General features: G+C 44.0%; 1 protein-coding gene across 2 annotated transcripts in view; it reads right to left on the bottom strand.

Moving 5' to 3' along the window:
* NOL12 (nucleolar protein 12) overlaps window positions 1-14,577 on the bottom strand; it is a 36,217-nt gene extending 21,640 nt beyond the window's left edge. Inside the window, exons 1-4 of one of the 2 annotated variants that reach the window (XM_077278204.1) lie at window positions 14,422-14,576; window positions 13,777-13,820; window positions 2,747-2,820; window positions 1,291-1,396 (exon numbers count right to left, since the gene is read on the bottom strand). In XM_077278204.1, coding sequence (XP_077134319.1) covers window positions 1,291-1,396; window positions 2,747-2,817 — 177 coding nt within the window. In that variant the 5' untranslated portion in view covers window positions 2,818-2,820; window positions 13,777-13,820; window positions 14,422-14,576. Of the gene's footprint in view, window positions 1-1,290; window positions 1,397-2,746; window positions 2,821-13,776; window positions 13,821-14,421 lie in introns of both variants that reach the window. The other variant, XM_077278205.1, reaches the window with a different exon arrangement.
* Window positions 14,578-18,257: the final 3,680 nt, after the last annotated feature.

Here is an 18,257-nt window from a genome sequence, read left to right as displayed (position 1 = left end):
CCAGTCCGTTTTTGCCTAGACTGTGACATATTTGCTGTGGAGTGAGCGTACTGGCAGGGGAGAGAGGCAATCCTATTGGGTGCGTCTCACCTAGGATCCGCGGTGGCTTGGCAGGGAGATCCTGAAGCTTTCCTCCTGTCCTGAGCGCTGCGGTGCTGCAGAGCCGCCAGTGCACTTCCTGGTCCAAGATGGCCGCCGAGAAGTGAGAAGGGCGCTTCTCGGGAGCGAGAAGCGCCCAGGGAGGGGGCGTGTCGTGGGCGGGCGGCGGCATGCTTGTAGGCGGGCGCTGTAGTCCGACCCAGGCCTGGGAGCCGCCGAGCCCTCTCAGAAATAAACGCTGCCCAGCGGCTATAGAGCCGCACGCTGTCCCGCGGCTGCAGAGCCACCCGCTGCCCCGCGGCTGCAGAACCGCACGTTGCCCCGCGGCTGCAGAGCCGCACGCTGCCCCGCGGCTGCAGAACCGCACATTGTCCCGCGGCTGCAGGGCCGCATTTAGAAGAGAGTAAGGGGGGGCCCCCTGCTGCCAGCTGGTCGGTCCCCGCACTTACCTTGTGCGATGGGACCGATGCTCCATCCACCTTCACCGTGATAGGGAGAGGGTGGAGAGCTACTGCCGCCATGTATCAGCCACTATATTCAGTGGTGGTGCAGTGGGCGGCTGCGCGGACGCCCTGTCAATTTGTCCGGCTGTGCCCTGGCTCCAGGAGACTTAGGTGGATGATTAGTCCCCATGGTCGCCTGAGAAGGATGGAAGGAGATCGGGACGCTAGGGAACCGTCGCCACACTGAAAGGTGAGCCAGGGCTGGCATCCATCGTTGCGGGAAAGGATACAGGAGGAACGCTCCGTGTACTTGCCCGTTGTTGGTGCGGGAGAGATCAGAGCTAAAAAATTTGCCTGTCGCTCCCTTCTTTCCATTAAAACAAAAAATTGGTGGGGTCCTGAGGACCCAAGTGCCTCCTGAGACACTAAGTAAGAACTGGCTCTGGATTGTCCAGCCTGTGGGTGTATACTGCAGGGGAGGAGTTAATCTTTTGTGTGTGTTTAACTTAGTGTCCTCCTGGTGGCAGCAGCATAACACCCATTCGTCCTGTGTCCCCCAATGATACGTAGGAGAAATTAGCCTTGGCCTGGAAAAGCCTTTTAATGCTATAGCAAGGCCAAGCTTTGTGCACTTCCTTGCCCCTATGCTAACCAGTCAGATCCCTTTGTCATTCCCACGGGGACAGCTCTGAACCGCCTTCTTAGAAATAATGAAGTTATGGCAGCACTGAGTGAATGTCCTTTGTACCTCATCTTTCAGCCTCTTCTGCTCGTCTTTAATTTTGCGCTTGATCTCTTCCACTGCAGCTTTTCTCCTTTGCAGTTTACGTTTGTGAAATCCAGTCAAATATTCTCTAAAAATTTAAATAAAAAATTGGGATTTGTGAAGGTTACTAGAAATTATCAGATAAGCTTTCATGACAGTAACAAGTTAATCTTCACTGTTAAAATAATAGTAATCATTCTAATACTGAACTAGTTCACTGTCCTACTATGTCCGGCCAGGTTCACATCACCCCAGCTGTGAGCCTTATAACCCTATAACATAAGCTCCACTATAGAAGCAGAAAGATGGAGTTCAATGCAGTGACGGATGCATTACATGATGGAAAACAACAGCCCGCCGGGACCCCACTGACTATAATGAATCCTTTAAACAATTCTGTCATTTTGCAAAAAAAAAATCATCACAGCATTCTGCATTGCATTTTTGAGATGTGAACTTAGCCTAATTTTACATAAACTAATAAAGAACAGTACAGAAAAATGTGCAATAATCTGGTATTAGCGCTGTCATGAAGTACATAGCTGGAACTAGGCAATGATGACAGTCCTCTCCTGACCAGGAATCCCTCATTATCATTGCTAGGATGTTCCTGATGAAAATGTCCACTAGATCATTTCTAATGATTCTTCCAACCAATGATAGTTTGCTGCGGATTCACAAAAAAAAAATCATCATGTGCAAAAATGGCTTTACCAAGTGCAAAGATCACTTTAAAGGGCTCGTCTGAGATTTTTAAATAAGTTAAGAAAAAAAGCATAAATTACCTGGTCAATTCCCTGCAGCGATGACATCACATCTATTGTTCATGTGACTACAGAAGCCAATCACTGACCTCAAAGGTCACGCTGGCAGGTAAAGCACATGGCGTCTAGCTAAGACACTGCCTGCAGTAGTCACGTCAGTTTTGGATGCAATTAATCCCTAGCACAGTATTAGCCTTGTAGAAAGGTTTCCAATCATGCCCATATTATAGCAATGCATTCATTTAAAAAAAATTAAAAAAAACACATAATTAAAATCGGCATGTCATATGTAGAGTAGATTGACTAGTCACAGGAGAGGCACCTAATCCAGGGGCAGTCAAATCTGTACTAATAATGCCAAAGTCACAATAGGCATTATTTATGTCCCAGCAAATCCATGATATACTCCAGGCAAGTGCTCAAAATCACATGTGTGTGTGAGCGCTCTTCTCCTTTCACTTGCAGTGGGAAGTTTCTACAAAATTTTCTGACACTTTGCAATAATAAGGGAATAAATGTAAGTCTTTTTAGGAGGCTGATACTGCGCGGAGGGATTTCAGGAGTAAACCCTGCCAACAGGTTCCCTTTAAATCAGCAAAATGGCTTTTTTTTTTTCAATACCTCATTCACACGGATGCTTTTACTCCCTGTATCATCTCCAACTCACCACTTACCTTCTCTTCTCCTCATCGAATACAAGTTCTCTTCTAGCAATAGCAGTTTTCTTCTGCTTCTTTCTTCCCATTGTCTTATATCAGTAACAAAAGCAAAACAAAAAAATAAGAAAAGGAAGAAAAAAACAAATTAAAATGGCAAAAATCACAAAAAGAAATGTATATAAATATGTATAATTTTATTTATCAAATAGAACCCTTGAGATAATAAATTGGACGTCACAGCAGCGGTTATTTTCAATTTGCTGTATATATATATATATATATATATATATATATATATATATATATATATATATATATATATATATATATATCACACACAGTACAGACCAAAAGATTGGACACACCTTATTTAAAGATTTTTCTGTATTTTCATGACTATGAAAATTGTAAATTCACACCGAAGGCATCAAAACTATGAATTAACATGTGGAATTATATACTTAACCCCTTCATGACCCAGCCTATTTTGGCCTTAATGACCTTGCCGTTTTTTGCAATTCTGACCAGTGTCCCTTTATGAGGTAATAACTCAGGAACGCTTCAACGGATCCTAGCGATTCTGAGATTGTTTTTTCGTGACATATTGGGCTTCATGTTAGTGGTAAATTTAGGTCGATAATTTCTGAGTTTATTTGTGAAAAAAACGGAAATTTGGCAAAAATTTTGAAAATTTCGCAATTTTCACATTTTGAATTTTTATTCTGTTAAACCAGAGAGTTATGTGACACAAAATAGTTAATAAATAACATTTCCCACATGTCTACTTTACATCAGCTCAATTTTGGAAACAATTATTTTTTTTGCTAGGAAGTTATAAGGGTTAAAATTTGACCAGTGATTTCTCATTTTTACAACAAAATTTACAAAACCATTTTTTTTAGGGACCACCTCACATTTGAAGTCAGTTTGAGGGTTCTATATGGCTGAAAATACCCAAAAGTGACACCATTCTAAAAACTGCACCCCTCAAGGTGCTCAAAACCACATTCAAGAAGTTTATTAACCCTTCGGGTGTTTCACAGCAGCAGAAGCAACATGGAAGGAAAAAATGAACATTTAACTTTTTAGTCACAAAAATGATCTTTTAGCGAAATTTTTTTTATTTTCCCAAGGGTAAAAGGAGAAACTGGACCACGACCGTTGTTGTCCAATTTGTCCTGAGTACGCTGATACCTCATATGTGGGGGTAAACTACTGTTTGGGCGCACGGCAGGGCTCGGAAGGGAAGGCGCGCCATTTGACTTTTTCAATGAAAAATTGGCTCCAATCTTTAGCGGACACCATGTCGCGTTTGGAGAGCCCCCGTGTGCCTAAACATTGGAGCTCCCCCACAAGTGACCCCATTTTGGAAACTAGACCCCCCATGGAACTTATCTAGAAGCATAGTGAGCACTTTAAACCCCCAGGTGCTTCACAAATTGATCCGTAAAAATGAAACAGTACTTTTTTTTCACAAAAAAATTATTTTAGCCTCAATTTTTTCATTTTCACATGGGCAACAGGATAAAATGGATCCTAAAATTTGTTGGACAATTTCTCCTAAGTACACCGATACCTCACATGTGGGGGTAAACCACTGTTTGGGCACATGGTAAGGCTCGGAAGGGAAGGAGCGCCATTTGACTTTTTGAATGAAAAATTATCTCCATCGCTAGCAGACACCATGTCACGTTTGGAGAGCCCCTGTGTGCCTAAACATTGGAGCGCTCCCACAAGTGACCCCATTTTGGAAACTAGACCCCCAAGGAACTTATCTAGAAGCATAGTGAGCACTTTAAACTCTCAGGTGCTTCACAAATTGATCCGTAAAAACGAAAAAGTACTTTTTTTTCACACAAAATTTCTTTTAGCCTTAATTTTTTCATTTTCACATGGGCAACAGGATAAAATGGATCCTAAAATTTGTTGGGCAATTTCTCCTGAGTACGTTGATACCTCATATGTGGGGGTAAACCACTGTTTGGGTGCACGGCAAGGCTCGGAAGGGGAGGCGTGCCATTTGACTTTTTGAATGGAAAATTAGCTCCAATCGTTAGCGGACACCATGTCGCGTTTGGAGAGCCCCTGTGTGCCTAAACATTGGAGCTCCCCTACAAGTTACCCCATTTTGGAAACTAGACCCCCAAAGGAACTTATCTAGATGCATAGTGAGCACTTATAACCCCCAGGTGCTTCACAGAAGTTTATAACGCAGAGCCGTGAAAATAAAAAATAATTTTTCTTTCCTCAAAAATGATTTTTAGCCCAGAATTTTTTATTTTCCCAAGGGTAATAGGAGAAATTGGACCCCAAATGTTGTTGTCCAGTTTGTCCTGAGTACGATGATACCCCATATGTGGGGGTAAACCACTGTTTGGGCGCACGGCAGGGCTCGGAAGGGAAGGCACGCCATTTGGCTTTTTGAATGGAAAATTAGCTCCAATCATTAGCGGACACCATGTCGCGTTTGGAGAGCCCCTGTGTGCCTAAACATTGGAGCTCCCGCACAAGTGACCCCATTTTGGAAACTAGACCTCCCAAGGAACTAATCTAGATGTGTGGTGAGCACTTTGAACCCCCAAGTGCTTCGCAGAAGTTTATAACGCAGAGCCGTGAAAATAAAAAATAATTTTTCTTTTCTCAAAAATGATTTTTAGCCCACAATTTTTTATTTTCCCAAAGGTAACAGGAGAAATTGGACCCCAAAAGTTGTTGTCCAGTTTCTCCTGGGTACGCTGATACCCCATATGTGGGGGTAAACCACTGTTTTGGCACACGTCGGGGTTCGGAAGGGAAGTAGTGACGTTTTGAAATGCAGACTTTGATGGAATGCTCTGCGGGCGTCAGGTTGCGTTTGCAGAGCCCCTGATGTGCCTAAACAGTAGGAACTCCCCACAAGTGACTCCATTTTGGAAACTAGACCCCCAAGGGAACTTATCTAGATGTGTGGTGAGCACTTTGAACCCCCAAGTGCTTCACAGAAGTTTATAACGCAGAGCCGTGAAAATAATAAATGTGTTTCCTTTCCTCAAAAATATTTTTTTAGCCCAGAATTTTTTATTTTTGCAAGGGTAACAGGAGAAATTGGACCCCAAAAGTTGTTGTCCAGTTTCTCCTGAGTACGCTGATACCCCATATGTGGGGGTAAACCACTGTTTGGGCACATGCCGGGGCTCGGAAGGGAAGTAGTGACGTTTTGGAATGCAGACTTTGATGGAATGGTCTGCGGGCATCATGTTACGTTTGCAGAGCCCCTGATATGCCTAAACAGTAGAAACCCCCCACAAGTGACCCCATTTTGGAAACTAGACCCCCAAGGAACTTATCTAAATGTGTGGTGAGCACGTTCAACCCCCAAGTGCTTCACAGAAGTTTACAACGCAGAGCCGTGAAAATAAAAAATCATTTTTCTTTCCTCAAAAAAGATGTTTTAGCAAGCAATTTTTTATTTTCTCAAGGGTAACAGGAGAAATTGGACCCCAATATTTGTTGCCCAGTTTGTTGTGAGTACGCTGATACCCCATATGTGGGGGTAAACCACTGTTTGGGCGCACGTCAGGGCTCGGAAGGGAAGTAGTGACATTTGAAATGCAGACTTTGATGGAATGGTCTGCGGGCGTCACGTTGCATTTGCAGAGCCCCTGATGTGCCTAAACAGTAGAAACACCCCACAAGTGACCCCATTTTGGAAACTAGACCCCCGAAGGAACTTATCTAGATGTGTGGTGAGCACTTTCAACCCCCAAGTGCTTCACAGAAGTTTATAACGCAGAGCCATGAAAATAAAAAATAATTGTTCTTTCCTCAAAAATTATGTCTTAGCAAGTAATTTTTTATTTTTGCAAGGGTAACAGGAGAAATTGGACCCCAACAGTTGTTGCCCAGTTTGTCCTGAGTACGCTGGTACCCCAAATGTGGGGGTAAACCACTGTTTGGGCGCATGTCGGGGCTTGGAAGGGAGGGAGCACCATTTGACTTTTTGAATGCAAGATTGGCTGGAATCAATGGTGGCGCCATGCTGCGTTTGGAGACCCCTGATGTGCCTAAACAGTGGAAACCCCTCAATTCTAACTTCAACACTAACCCCAACACACCCCTAATCCTAATCCCAACTGTAGCCATAACCCTAATCCCAACCCTAACCCCAACACAGCCGTAACCCTAATCCCAACCCTAATCCTAATCCAAACCCTAATCCCAACCCTAACCACAACTGTAACCCCAACACACCCCTAACCCTATCCGTAACCCTAACCACAAGCCTATTCTTAACCCTATTTCCAACCCTAGCCCTAATTCCAACCCTAACCCTAAGGGTATGTGCCCACGTTGCGGATTCGTGTAAGATTTTTCCGCACGATTTTTGAAAAATCTGCAGGTAAAAGGCACTGCGTTTTACCTGCGGATTTACAGCAGATTTCCAGTGTTTTTTTGTGCGGATTTCACCTGCGGATTCCTATTGAGGAACAGGTGTAAAACGCTGCGGAATCCGCACAAAGAATTGACATGCTGCGGAAAATACAACGCAGCGTTTCTGCACGGAATTTTCCGCACCATGGGCACAGCGGATTTGGTTTTCCATAGGTGTACATGGTACTGTAAACCTGATGGAAAACTGCTACGAATTCACAGCGGCCAATCCGCTGCGGATCCGCGGCCAATCCGCTGCGGATCCGCGGCCAATCCGCTGCGGATCCGCAGCCAAATCCACACATGCCATAACCCTAACCCTACCCCTACCTGTAACCCTAACCCTACCCCTAACCGTAACCCTAACCCTAGTTCTAACCCTAACCCTAGTGGAAAAAGAAAAAAAAAAATATATATTTTCTTTATTTTATTATTGTCCCTACCTATGGGGTGATAAAGGGGGGGGGGGTTTATTTATTATTTTTTTTATTTTGATCGCTGTGATAGAACCTGTCACAGCGATCAAAATGTACTTTTAACGAATCTGCCGACTGGCAGATTCGGCGGGCGCACTGAGTATGCGCCCGCCATTTTGGAAGATGGCGGCGCCCAGCGAGGAGGCGGACGGACACCGGGAGCCTCGGTGAGTATAAGGGGGGGGGAGATCAGGGCACGGGGGGGGGGGGGGGGGGGGGGGGCGTCGGAGCACAGGGGGGTGGCACAGCAGCACGGGGGGAGCGGGCAGGAGCACGGGGCAGCGGAGCACAGCACCGAGGGGACCGGACCCCATAACGGAGCGGTGGGGGGGCGATCGGTGGGGTGGGGGGGGGGTTACATTAGTGTTTCCAGCCATGGCCGATGATATTGCAGCATCGGCCATGGCTGGATTGTAATATTTCACCAGTTTTTCAGGTGAAATATTACAAATCGCTGATTGGCAGTTTCACTTTCAACAGCCAATCAGAGCGATCGTAGCCACGGGGGGGTGAAGCCACCCCCCCTGGGCTGAAGCACCACTTCCCCTGTCTCTGCAGATCGGGTGAAATCGGAGTTAACCCCTTCACCCGATCTGCAGGGACGCGATCATTCCATGACGCCACATAGGCGTCATGGGTCGGATTGGCACGGGTTTTCATGACGCCTATGTGGCGTCATGGGTCGGGAAGGGGTTAACAAAAAAGTGTGAAACAACTGAAAATATGTCTTATATTCTAGGTTCTTCAAAGTAGCTCCCTTTTGCTTTGATGACTGCTTTGCACACTCGTGGCATTCGCTTGATGAGCTTCAAGAGGTAGTCACCGGGAATGGTCTTGCAACAATCTTGAAGGAGTCCCCAGAGATGCTTAGCACTTGTTGGCCCTCTTGCCTTCACTCTGCGGTCCAGCTCACCCCAAACCATCTCGATTGGGTTCAGGTCTGGTGACTGTGGAGGCCAGGTTATCTAGCGTAGCACCCCATCACTCTCCTTCTTGGTCAAATAGCCCTTACACAGCCTGGAGGTGTGTTTGGGGTCCTTGTCCTGTTGAAAAATAAATGATGGTCCAACTAAACGCAAACCGGATGGGACAGCATGCCGCTGCAAGATGCTGTGGTAGCCATGCTGGTTCAGTATGTCTTCAATTTTGAATAAATCCCCAACAGTGTCACCAGCAAAGCACCCCCACACCATCACACCTCCTCCTCCATGCTTCACGGTGGGCACCAGGCATGTAGAGTCCATCCGTTCACTGTTTCTGCGTCGCACAAAGACACGGTGGTTGGAACCAAAGATCTCAAATTTGAACTCATCAGACCAAAGCACAGATTTCCACTGGTCTAATGTCCATTCCTTGTGTTCTTTAGCCCAAACAAGTCTCTTCTGCTTGTTGCCTGTCCTTAGCAGTGGTTTCCTAGCAGCTATTTTACCATGAAGGCCTGCTACACAAAGTCTCCTCTTAACAGTTGTTGTAAAGATGTGTCTGCTGCTAGAACTGTGTGTGGTATTGATCTGGTCTCTAATCTGAGCTGCTGTTAACCTGCGATTTCTGAGGCTGATGACTCGGATAAACTTATCCTCAGAAGCAGAGGTGACTCTTGGTCTTCCTTTCCTGGGGCGGTCCTCATGTGAGCCAGTTTCTTTGTAGCGCTTGATGGTTTTTGCCACTGCACTTGGGGACACTTTCAAAGTTTGCCCAATTTTTCGGACTGACTGACCTTCATTTCTTAACCCCTTCATGACCTTTGGATTTTCCGTTTTTCCGTGTTCTTTTTTTCGCTCACCTCCTTCCCAGAGCCATAACTTTTTTATTTTTCCGTTAATATGGCCATGTGAGGGCTTATTTTTTGCAAAACAAGTTGTACTTTTGAACGACATCATTGGTTTTAGCATGTCGTGTACTAGAAAATGGGAAAAAAATTCCAAGTGCGGTGAAATTGCAAAAAAAAGTGCAATCCCACACTTGTTTTTTGATTGGCTTTTTTGCTAGGTTCACTAAATGCTAAAACTGACCTGCCGTTATGATTCTCCAGGTCATTACGAATTCATAGACACCGAACATGACAAGGTTATTTTTTATCTAAGTGGTGAAAAAAAATTCCAAACTTTGCTTAAAAAAATAAAATAAAAAAAAATTGCGCTATTTTCCGATACCCGTAAAGTCTCCATTTTTCATGATCTGGGGTCGGTTGAGGGCTTATTTTTTGCGTGCTGCGCTGGCGTTTTTAATTATACCATTTCAGTGCAGATACGTTCTTTTGATCGCCCGTTAAGGAATTTTAATGCAATGTCGCGGCGACCAAAAAAACGTAATTCTGGAGTTTCGAATTTTTTTTCTCGCTATGCTGTTTAGCGATCAGGTTAATGCTTTTTTTATTGATGGATCGGGCGATTCTGAACGCGGCGATACCAAATATGTGTAGGTTTGATTTTTTTATTGATTTATTTTAGATGGGGCGAAAGGGGGGTGATTTAAACTTATTTATTCTTTTTTTCACATTTTTTTTTACTTTTGCCATGCTTCAATAGCCTCCATAGGAGGCTAGAAGCTGGCACAACTCGATCACCTCTGCTACATAGCAGCGATCATCAGATCGCTGCTATGCAGCAGAAATGCAGGTGTGCCATGAGCGCCGACCACAGGGTGGCGCTCACAGCTACCGGCGATCAGTAACCATAGAGGTCTCAAGGACCTCTATGGTTACAATGCAGAAGCATCGCTGACCCCCGATCATGTGACGGGGGTCAGCGATGCGCTCATTTCCGGCCGCCCAGCCGGAAGCGCCGGTTAAATGCCGCTGTCAGCGTTTGACAGCGGCATTTAACTAGTTAATAGCGGCGGGTGAATCGCGATTTCACTCGCCTCTACTGCGGGCACGTCAGCTGTTCAAAACAGCTGAAATGTCCCGGCTTTGATGCGGGCTCACCGCCGGAGCCCGCATCAAAGCGGGGGTTCTGACCTCAGACGTACTATCCCGTCCGAGGTCAGAAAGGGGTTAAAGTAATGATGGCCACTCGTTTTTCTTTACTTAGCTGCTTTTTTCTTGCCATAATACAAATTCTACGGCTATGTGTCCACATAGGGGTACACGTGCGGCCGACCTGACGAGTCACACCATCACAGCCCCCCCTGACGAAGCCCACGCGAAACGCGCGTAGGGGTACACGTGCGGCCGACCTGACGAGATATGGGTAAGAAATAATCACTTAGCCTCACATTGTTATGTATGCCATGAGAGGGTATTGTTAGTAATTCTGGCACTAGTGGTCACTTTTTGACTTTGTGTTACCTCTCTTGGCTATCTATGGTAACTACCCTTAATGAATTCTTATTCATTGCACGAGCACTTTATTGATATTTTAGTTTTTTTGCCTTGGTGTCTGGTCGGTCCGCACGTGGTGCTGCATCTGAGTTTTGCTTCAATATAGCTGATGTCCTGTGTTTTATGGTGATACACATGATTTTACAGTGCCATATATGTAATTGTTTATATATATATATAAATAAACTTTTCTGAATTTTATCATACTTTGGTGGATTTTGTCACTCCGATTTTTCTTCTTTTTTGTTAAAAAACTTGTGTGGAGTGTTTCCATGGCTAATGCCTGTGGTGGCCGGGATATGTAGGCCTACGGTCACCGGTGTTCACATTTATACTGTCCAAAAGGTCTTTTTGTTTTCGGCTATGTGTCCACGTTCAGGATTGCATCAGGATTTGGTCAGGATTTTCCATCAGTATTTGTAAGCCCAAACCAGGAGTGGGTGATAAATGCAGAAGTGATGCATATGTTTCTATTATACTTTTCCTCTAATTGTTCCACTCCTGGTTTTGGCTTACAAATACTGATGTAAAATCCTGACCAAATCCTGATGCAATCCTGAACGTGGACACATACCCTAACAGTCTATTCAGTAGGACTATCAGCTGTGCATCCACCAGACTTCTGCACAACACAACTGATGATCCCAACCCCATTTATAAGGCAAGAAATCCCACTTATTAAACCTGACAGGGCACACCTGTGAAGTGAAAACCATTCCCGGTGAAGCTCATCAAGAGAATGCCAAGAGTGTGCAAAGCAGTCATCAAAGCAAAAGGTGGCTACTTTGAAGAACCTAGAATATAAGACATAATTTCAGTTGTTTCACACTTTTTTGTTAAGTATATAATTCCACATGTGTTAATTCATAGTTTTGATGCCTTCAGTGTGAATGTACAATTTTCATAGTCATGGAAATACAGAAAAGTGTGTGTGTGTGTGTGTGTGTGTGTGTGTGTGTGTGTGTGTGTGTGTGTGTGTGTGTGTGTGTGTGTGTGTGTGTGTGTGTGTGTGTGTGTGTGTGTGTGTGTGTGTCTATATATATATCCCCCTGCCAGTTGGCAATTCTGTCAGATCCTTTTTGTGTCTCCACTGCAGTTGGGCTTAATGAAAGATTTTGCACCGTGTCTGCCTTCTAAAGTCTCTACGTGTTGCACTGGCTATTGCTGAGTGCACAGTGAGTTAACTGAGAATCCATCAGTAAGCCCTCTATAATCCCCTCTTCACATGTCTGTGTTTTCAGTACGTATGGTATCATTTTTCACAGGTACAGAGGCACACCCATTATCATCAATAGGGCTGCGCACTTGTCCGTGTGACCCACAAGTAGACATGTCCTTTTTTTCCGGCAGCACAAATGACAATACGTCCCGTACATGTGCACATAGATGACATGAGTGTGACATCCCTGTGACTCATAATGGAATTGACTGTAGAATAGAAATTACAGATGTGTAGATGTTAAATGTGCAGAGATAGATATATAATCAGTGCCATGCATATGCAGTTTAGTGTACATGTATTAACCTAATAAATAAATGAAAAAAAAAAAACGATGTGGGGTCCCCCCTCCTATTTTTTTGATAACCAGCAAAGGTAAAGCAGACCGCGATACTATCAGGCTGGGAAGGTCCCTGGATATTGGGCCCTTCCCAGCATAAAAATGCAAGCTCACAGCCACCCCAGAATTAGCACATCATATTAAATGCATCAATTCTATCACTTTGCCTTCACTCTTCTCAATTGCCCTGGTGCAGAGGCAACTGGGGTAATGAGACTTGGGATTGATGACAACTGTGAATTGTCAAAAAAACACAGCTGACATCAAGCCCAGGGGTTAGGAAGGGAGGTGCCTATCAGTCACCCCCATTACTAACACAGTAAAAAAAAAAAAAAAAAAAAAAAAAAAAACCCTTTATTTTAATAAACACTCCCCAACACTTTTCCCTGGTTTATAAAAAAAAAAAAAAAAAAAGAGAGAAATGGAAACAAGACACTGTCCCTTGTTCACCAATTTATTAGGAAAAAAAGGTTCCCACGCAGGTCTCACGTACTTCAGCGCTTCCCACGACGATCTCCGAATCTGGCTCACACTTTGGACTACGTTGGAATTTTTATTTTTTACAATAAATTGGTGAACTAGTGACAGGGTCTTGTGTTCATCGCTTTCTTTTTATGTTTTTCAGGTTTCCATTTGCGGACTACATCGGACCTGTATGGGAGGGTTTTTTGTTTTTTTTAAATAAACTAATGAACCAGGTAAAGTGTGGGGGGTGTTTATTTTATTAAAGTATTTCCTTTTTTTTTTTTTTTTTTTTTTTTAATTACTGGGTTTGTTTTTCGAGAATTCACAGCTGACACCAACCCCTGGCCCGATTGCCACTGCCCCAATGCAATATGGAAGAGCCAAGGTGAAGCACCAGAATTTGCACATCCAATGTGATGTTCCACTTCTGAGGTGGCTGCGGGCTGCTATTTTTAGGCTGGGAAGGGCGTAATAACAATAGACCTTCCTAGTCTGGTAATATCTGCTCTCAGCTGTCTGTTGTATCTTTGCTGATTAAAAAAAAAAAATGGATGGGACCCCACGTCGTTTTTTTCATTTATTTGGTTAAATTGATGTACAGTAAGTTCCACAAGCAAGGCACTAATGCTATCTCACAGATATCATCTATTTACCCCATATCTATCTATATCTCTGCACAGCTTTAACACCTAAACATCTGTCATTTCTGTTCTGCATTCTATTCGGGTATCTGGCGCCCACATAATGGAAACATCAGGACGGGTGAAGGCCTTACACACTGACAGGGAGTTTGTGACTCTTATCTGTCTTTACCTGAGCTGCTCTTGACCACAACCCACATGTGCAGGGAAAAAAGCCTGTAAAAGCCAAAATGTGCAAAGTTGTAATGAAATCTACAATAAGTACACAAATGATTAGCTCCAAACGCCAGCATTTAAGTAAAAAAAAAATAAAAATTCTCCTAAAGGCAGCCCCCGACTCCTTTACTACATGACGGACCCCATGAGTTATAAGGCCTCTGCCTCGCGCAGAGCTAGTCTGTGCAGTATATTGCCCGTATTTGTGATGGAAGCCCCAGCTGCAGTGATCACGGCCGTATCCAGCACTTTTGTATCGTTTGTCCTATTAGACCATTATTCAGAGTTGTAGATAGAAAGGATCAGCACTGAAGAACAGGTGGGAAGTTTATCAAACCGTCGAGGTTGCCTATAGCCACCAGATAGCACTGTAAGGCTGGTTCACACTGGAGGATAGTTAGCAGAGCGTTAGTTGCACTGTACAGTGATTGTCTGCAGCGGGTTCTAAGGCAGGGCGTGGATTTTCTGCTGTGGAAAAGTAATATCCACTGATAGACAGGCACCGACATCCGCCATGAGAAGCAGCTGTGTATCCAGACAGAAGCTGCGACTCTTCTGTATGGAGAAGTGTCAGAGGAGACGATAAACCCTGAACTGTTACCCGTAGTCGGTCACCGCCGCTCGTCGGTCCGTGGAGCAGTCCTCGGACCCTGTCTACAGCGAACACTGCTCGGCTACCGCGCTTACACTCCACCACACACAAGCATGGAGCGTCCCAGCCCTGGTAAAGCAAAAGCGCATGCGCGGCACAAGTTTCCCTGGCGCACGGTGATGACGTCACTAACCGCGGTCATAGTTCATTAGGACGCGTGTGGCGCAGCAGAGTGACGTCAGACGTTTGTGTCTGCGTTCTCTCTCCTACATAGAAGCACGATGCTGAAGTTGGTTTCTTATTCAGCAGTTTCTTATTCGGCTATTTTTTATTTTCTGTTTTTTTCAGGTTTTTGTATAAAAATAAACCATTCTGAGTATATAATAATATGCGGTCATGTGTCCTTTTGTGAATACACTTAAAAACAGATGCAAAATTTAGAAGGCTGGCACAAAAATGGGCATCAAAGTGGGCACTGAGGTATGGTATTAAAGGTGTTAAATGCCTTTGTGCCACTGATCTGACACCTGACTTGCATACCTTGTGATGCCACACATCAAGTTCCTGTCAATCCAGCCTGGCACAAATGGGTTCTGGGCATCAGAACTGGCATCAAAGTGGGCAGAGAACCAATTTTCACACATGCGAATAAGTAACAGCTATTTTTAAGGGGTTAAATGCCTTTGTGCCACTGATCTAACACCTGATTTACATACCTACTGATGCCACACATGAAATCCAAGTCAATCCAGCCTGGCACAAATGGGTTCTGGGCATCAAAACTGGCATCAAAGGGGGCAAATCGCCCATTTTCACAGATTTGAATAAGTAACAGCTATTTTTAAGGGGTTAAATAGCTTTGTGCCACTGATCTAACACCTGATTTACATAACTACTGATGCCCCACATGAAATCCAAGTCACTGCAGCCTGGCACAAATCGGTTCGGGGCATCAAAACTGGCATTAAAGTGGGCAAATCACCCATTTTCACAGATTTGAATAAGTAACAGCTATTTTTAAGGGGTTAAATGCCTTTGTGCCACTAATCTAACACCTGATTTACATACCTACTGATGCCCCACATGAAATCCATGTCACTCCAGCCTGGCACAAATGGGTTCTGGGCATCAGAACTGGCATCAAAGTGGGCAAATTGCACATTTTCACAGATTTGAATAAGTAACAGCTATTTTTAAGGGGTTAAATGCCTTTGTGCCACTGATCTAACACCTGATTAACATACCTAATGATGCCCTACATGAAATGCATGTCAATACAGCCTGGCACAAATGGGTTCTGGGCATCAAAACTGGCATCAAAGTGGGCAAATCACCCATTTTCACAGATTTGAATAAGTAACAGCTATTTTTAAGGGGTTAAATGCCTTTGTGCCACTAATCTAACACCTGATTTACATACCTACTGATGCCCCACATGAAATCCATGTCACTCTAGCCTGGCACAAATGGGTTCTGGGCATCAGAACTGGCATCAAAGTGGGAAAATTGCACATTTTCACAGATTTGAATAAGTAACAGCTATTTTTAAGGGGTTAAATGCCTTTGTGCCACTGATCTAACACCTGATTAACATACCTAATGATGCCCTACATGAAATGCATGTCAACACAGCCTGGCACAAATGGGTTCTGGGCATTAAAACTGGCATCAAAGTGGGCAAATCGCCCATTTTCAGAGATTTGAATAAGTAACAGCTATTTTTAAGGGGTTAAATGCCTTTGTGCCACTGATCTAACACCTGATTAACATACCTAGTGATGCCCCACATCAAAGTCAAATCACTTCAGCCTGGCACAAATGGGTTCTGGGCATCAAAACTGGCATCAAAGTGGGCAAATCACCCATTTTCACAGATTTGAATAAGTAACAGCTATTTTTAAGGGGTTAAATGCCTTTGTGCCACTAATCTAACACCTGATTTACATACCTACTGATGCCCCACATGAAATCCATGTCACTCCAGCCTGGCACAAATGGGTTCTGGGCATCAGAACTGGCATCAAAGTGGGCAAATTGCACATTTTCACAGATTTGAATAAGTAACAGCTATTTTTAAGGGGTTAAATGCCTTTGGGCCACTGATCTAACACCTGATTAACATACCTAATGATGCCCCACATGAAATCCATGTCACACCAGCCTGGCACAAATGGGTTCTGGGCATCAGAACTGGCATCAAAGTGGGCAAATTGCACATTTTCACAGATTTGAATAAGTAACAGCTATTTTTAAGGGGTTAAATGCCTTTGGGCCACTGATCTAACACCTGATTAACATACCTAATGATGCCCCACATGAAATCCATGTCACACCAGCCTGGCACAAATGGGTTCTGGGCATCAGAACTGGCATCATAGGGGGCAAATTGCCCATTTTCACAGATTTGATTAAGTAACAGCTATTTTTAAGGGGTTAAATGCCTTTGTGCCACTGATTTAACACCTGATTTACATACCTACTGATGCCCCTCATTAAATGCATGTCAATCCAGCCTGGCACAAATGGGTTCTGGGCATCAGAACTGGCATCATAGGGGGCAAATTGCCCATTTTCACAGATTTGAATAAGTAACTGATGTTTTTAAGGGGTTAAATGCCTTTGGGCCACTGATCTGACACTTAAAATATACAGAAAGTGATGCCCTGCATCAAACCCAGGTCCCTTCTGCCTGGCCCAAATGGGTTCTGGGCACCAGAACTGGCATCAAAGTGGGCAAACAGCCCATTTTCGCAGATTTGAATAAGTAACTGATGTTTTTAAGGGGTTAAATGAGCTTGGGCCACTGATCTCACACCACTTTTACATAAACAGTAAGGCTATACACACACTAGTGAATTAAAAATCGGTCTCATTTTGATTTTCGAGAGTCGGTCGAGTGTAATACCACTGTCTTGTGAGTGTCATGCATTTTTTGTGTGAGTACAATCCCAGTTTTCACACCTATCATCCGATTTACATCCAAATGCTTTGCGATTGGCTTCAGACTGCAATGCGATTTTAACATGAGATTTTACATAGAGAAATGTTCTATATCATTTATACAAAGTTTTAAAACAAAATATTCTTTAAAACATATATGTATTCTAGATAGAGAGATAGAGTAAAAGTCGGCAAATGATCAGCCGCGTACATTTTAATCACAGAGTGACAGATTAGATTACAATAGATAGAATAGAGAATAAAGGGATCACTAAAATCCCACATCCAAGATATCACTGAATGAAATATTCCAGTTGTAAATCTTTATTCATTTCATAGTGGAATGTGTTCAGAACAATAAAACCTAAAAATGATCTACGTAAATCACAACTAATGTCCCACGGAGGTCTGGATTTGGAATGATGCTCTAAATCAAACTCGAAAATCAAATTAAAGGCTGATCCAACTTCTGTGGAAATGCCTCATGACAAGGAAATGATGCTCAGTAGTGTGTGTGGCCTCCATGTGCCTGTATGAACTCCCTACAACACCTGGGCATGCTCCTGATGAGGTGGTGGATGGTCTCCTGAGGGATCTCCTCCCAGACCTGTACTAAATCATCCGCCAACTCCTGGACAGTCTGGTGCAACGTGACATTGGTGGATGGTGAGAGACATGATGTCCCAGATGTGATCAATCGGATTCAGGTCTCGGGAAAAGGGTGGGCCAGTTCATAGCTTCAATGCCTTCATCTTTCAGGAACTGCTGACACACTCCAGCTACATGAGGTCTGGCTGTAATAATTATAGGGGATAACTCAGGAGACTCTTTGCGTGGAACAAGACAACAGGACACAGTTTTATAAGTGGTAAAGTCTATATTATCACACGGTGATTCAAGCAGGT

The sequence above is a fragment of the Ranitomeya variabilis genome, chromosome 8 (assembly GCF_051348905.1).
Source record: "Ranitomeya variabilis isolate aRanVar5 chromosome 8, aRanVar5.hap1, whole genome shotgun sequence".
Classification (NCBI taxonomy): Eukaryota; Metazoa; Chordata; class Amphibia; order Anura; family Dendrobatidae; genus Ranitomeya; species Ranitomeya variabilis.
This window is presented reverse-complemented; position numbering and strand designations above follow the sequence as displayed.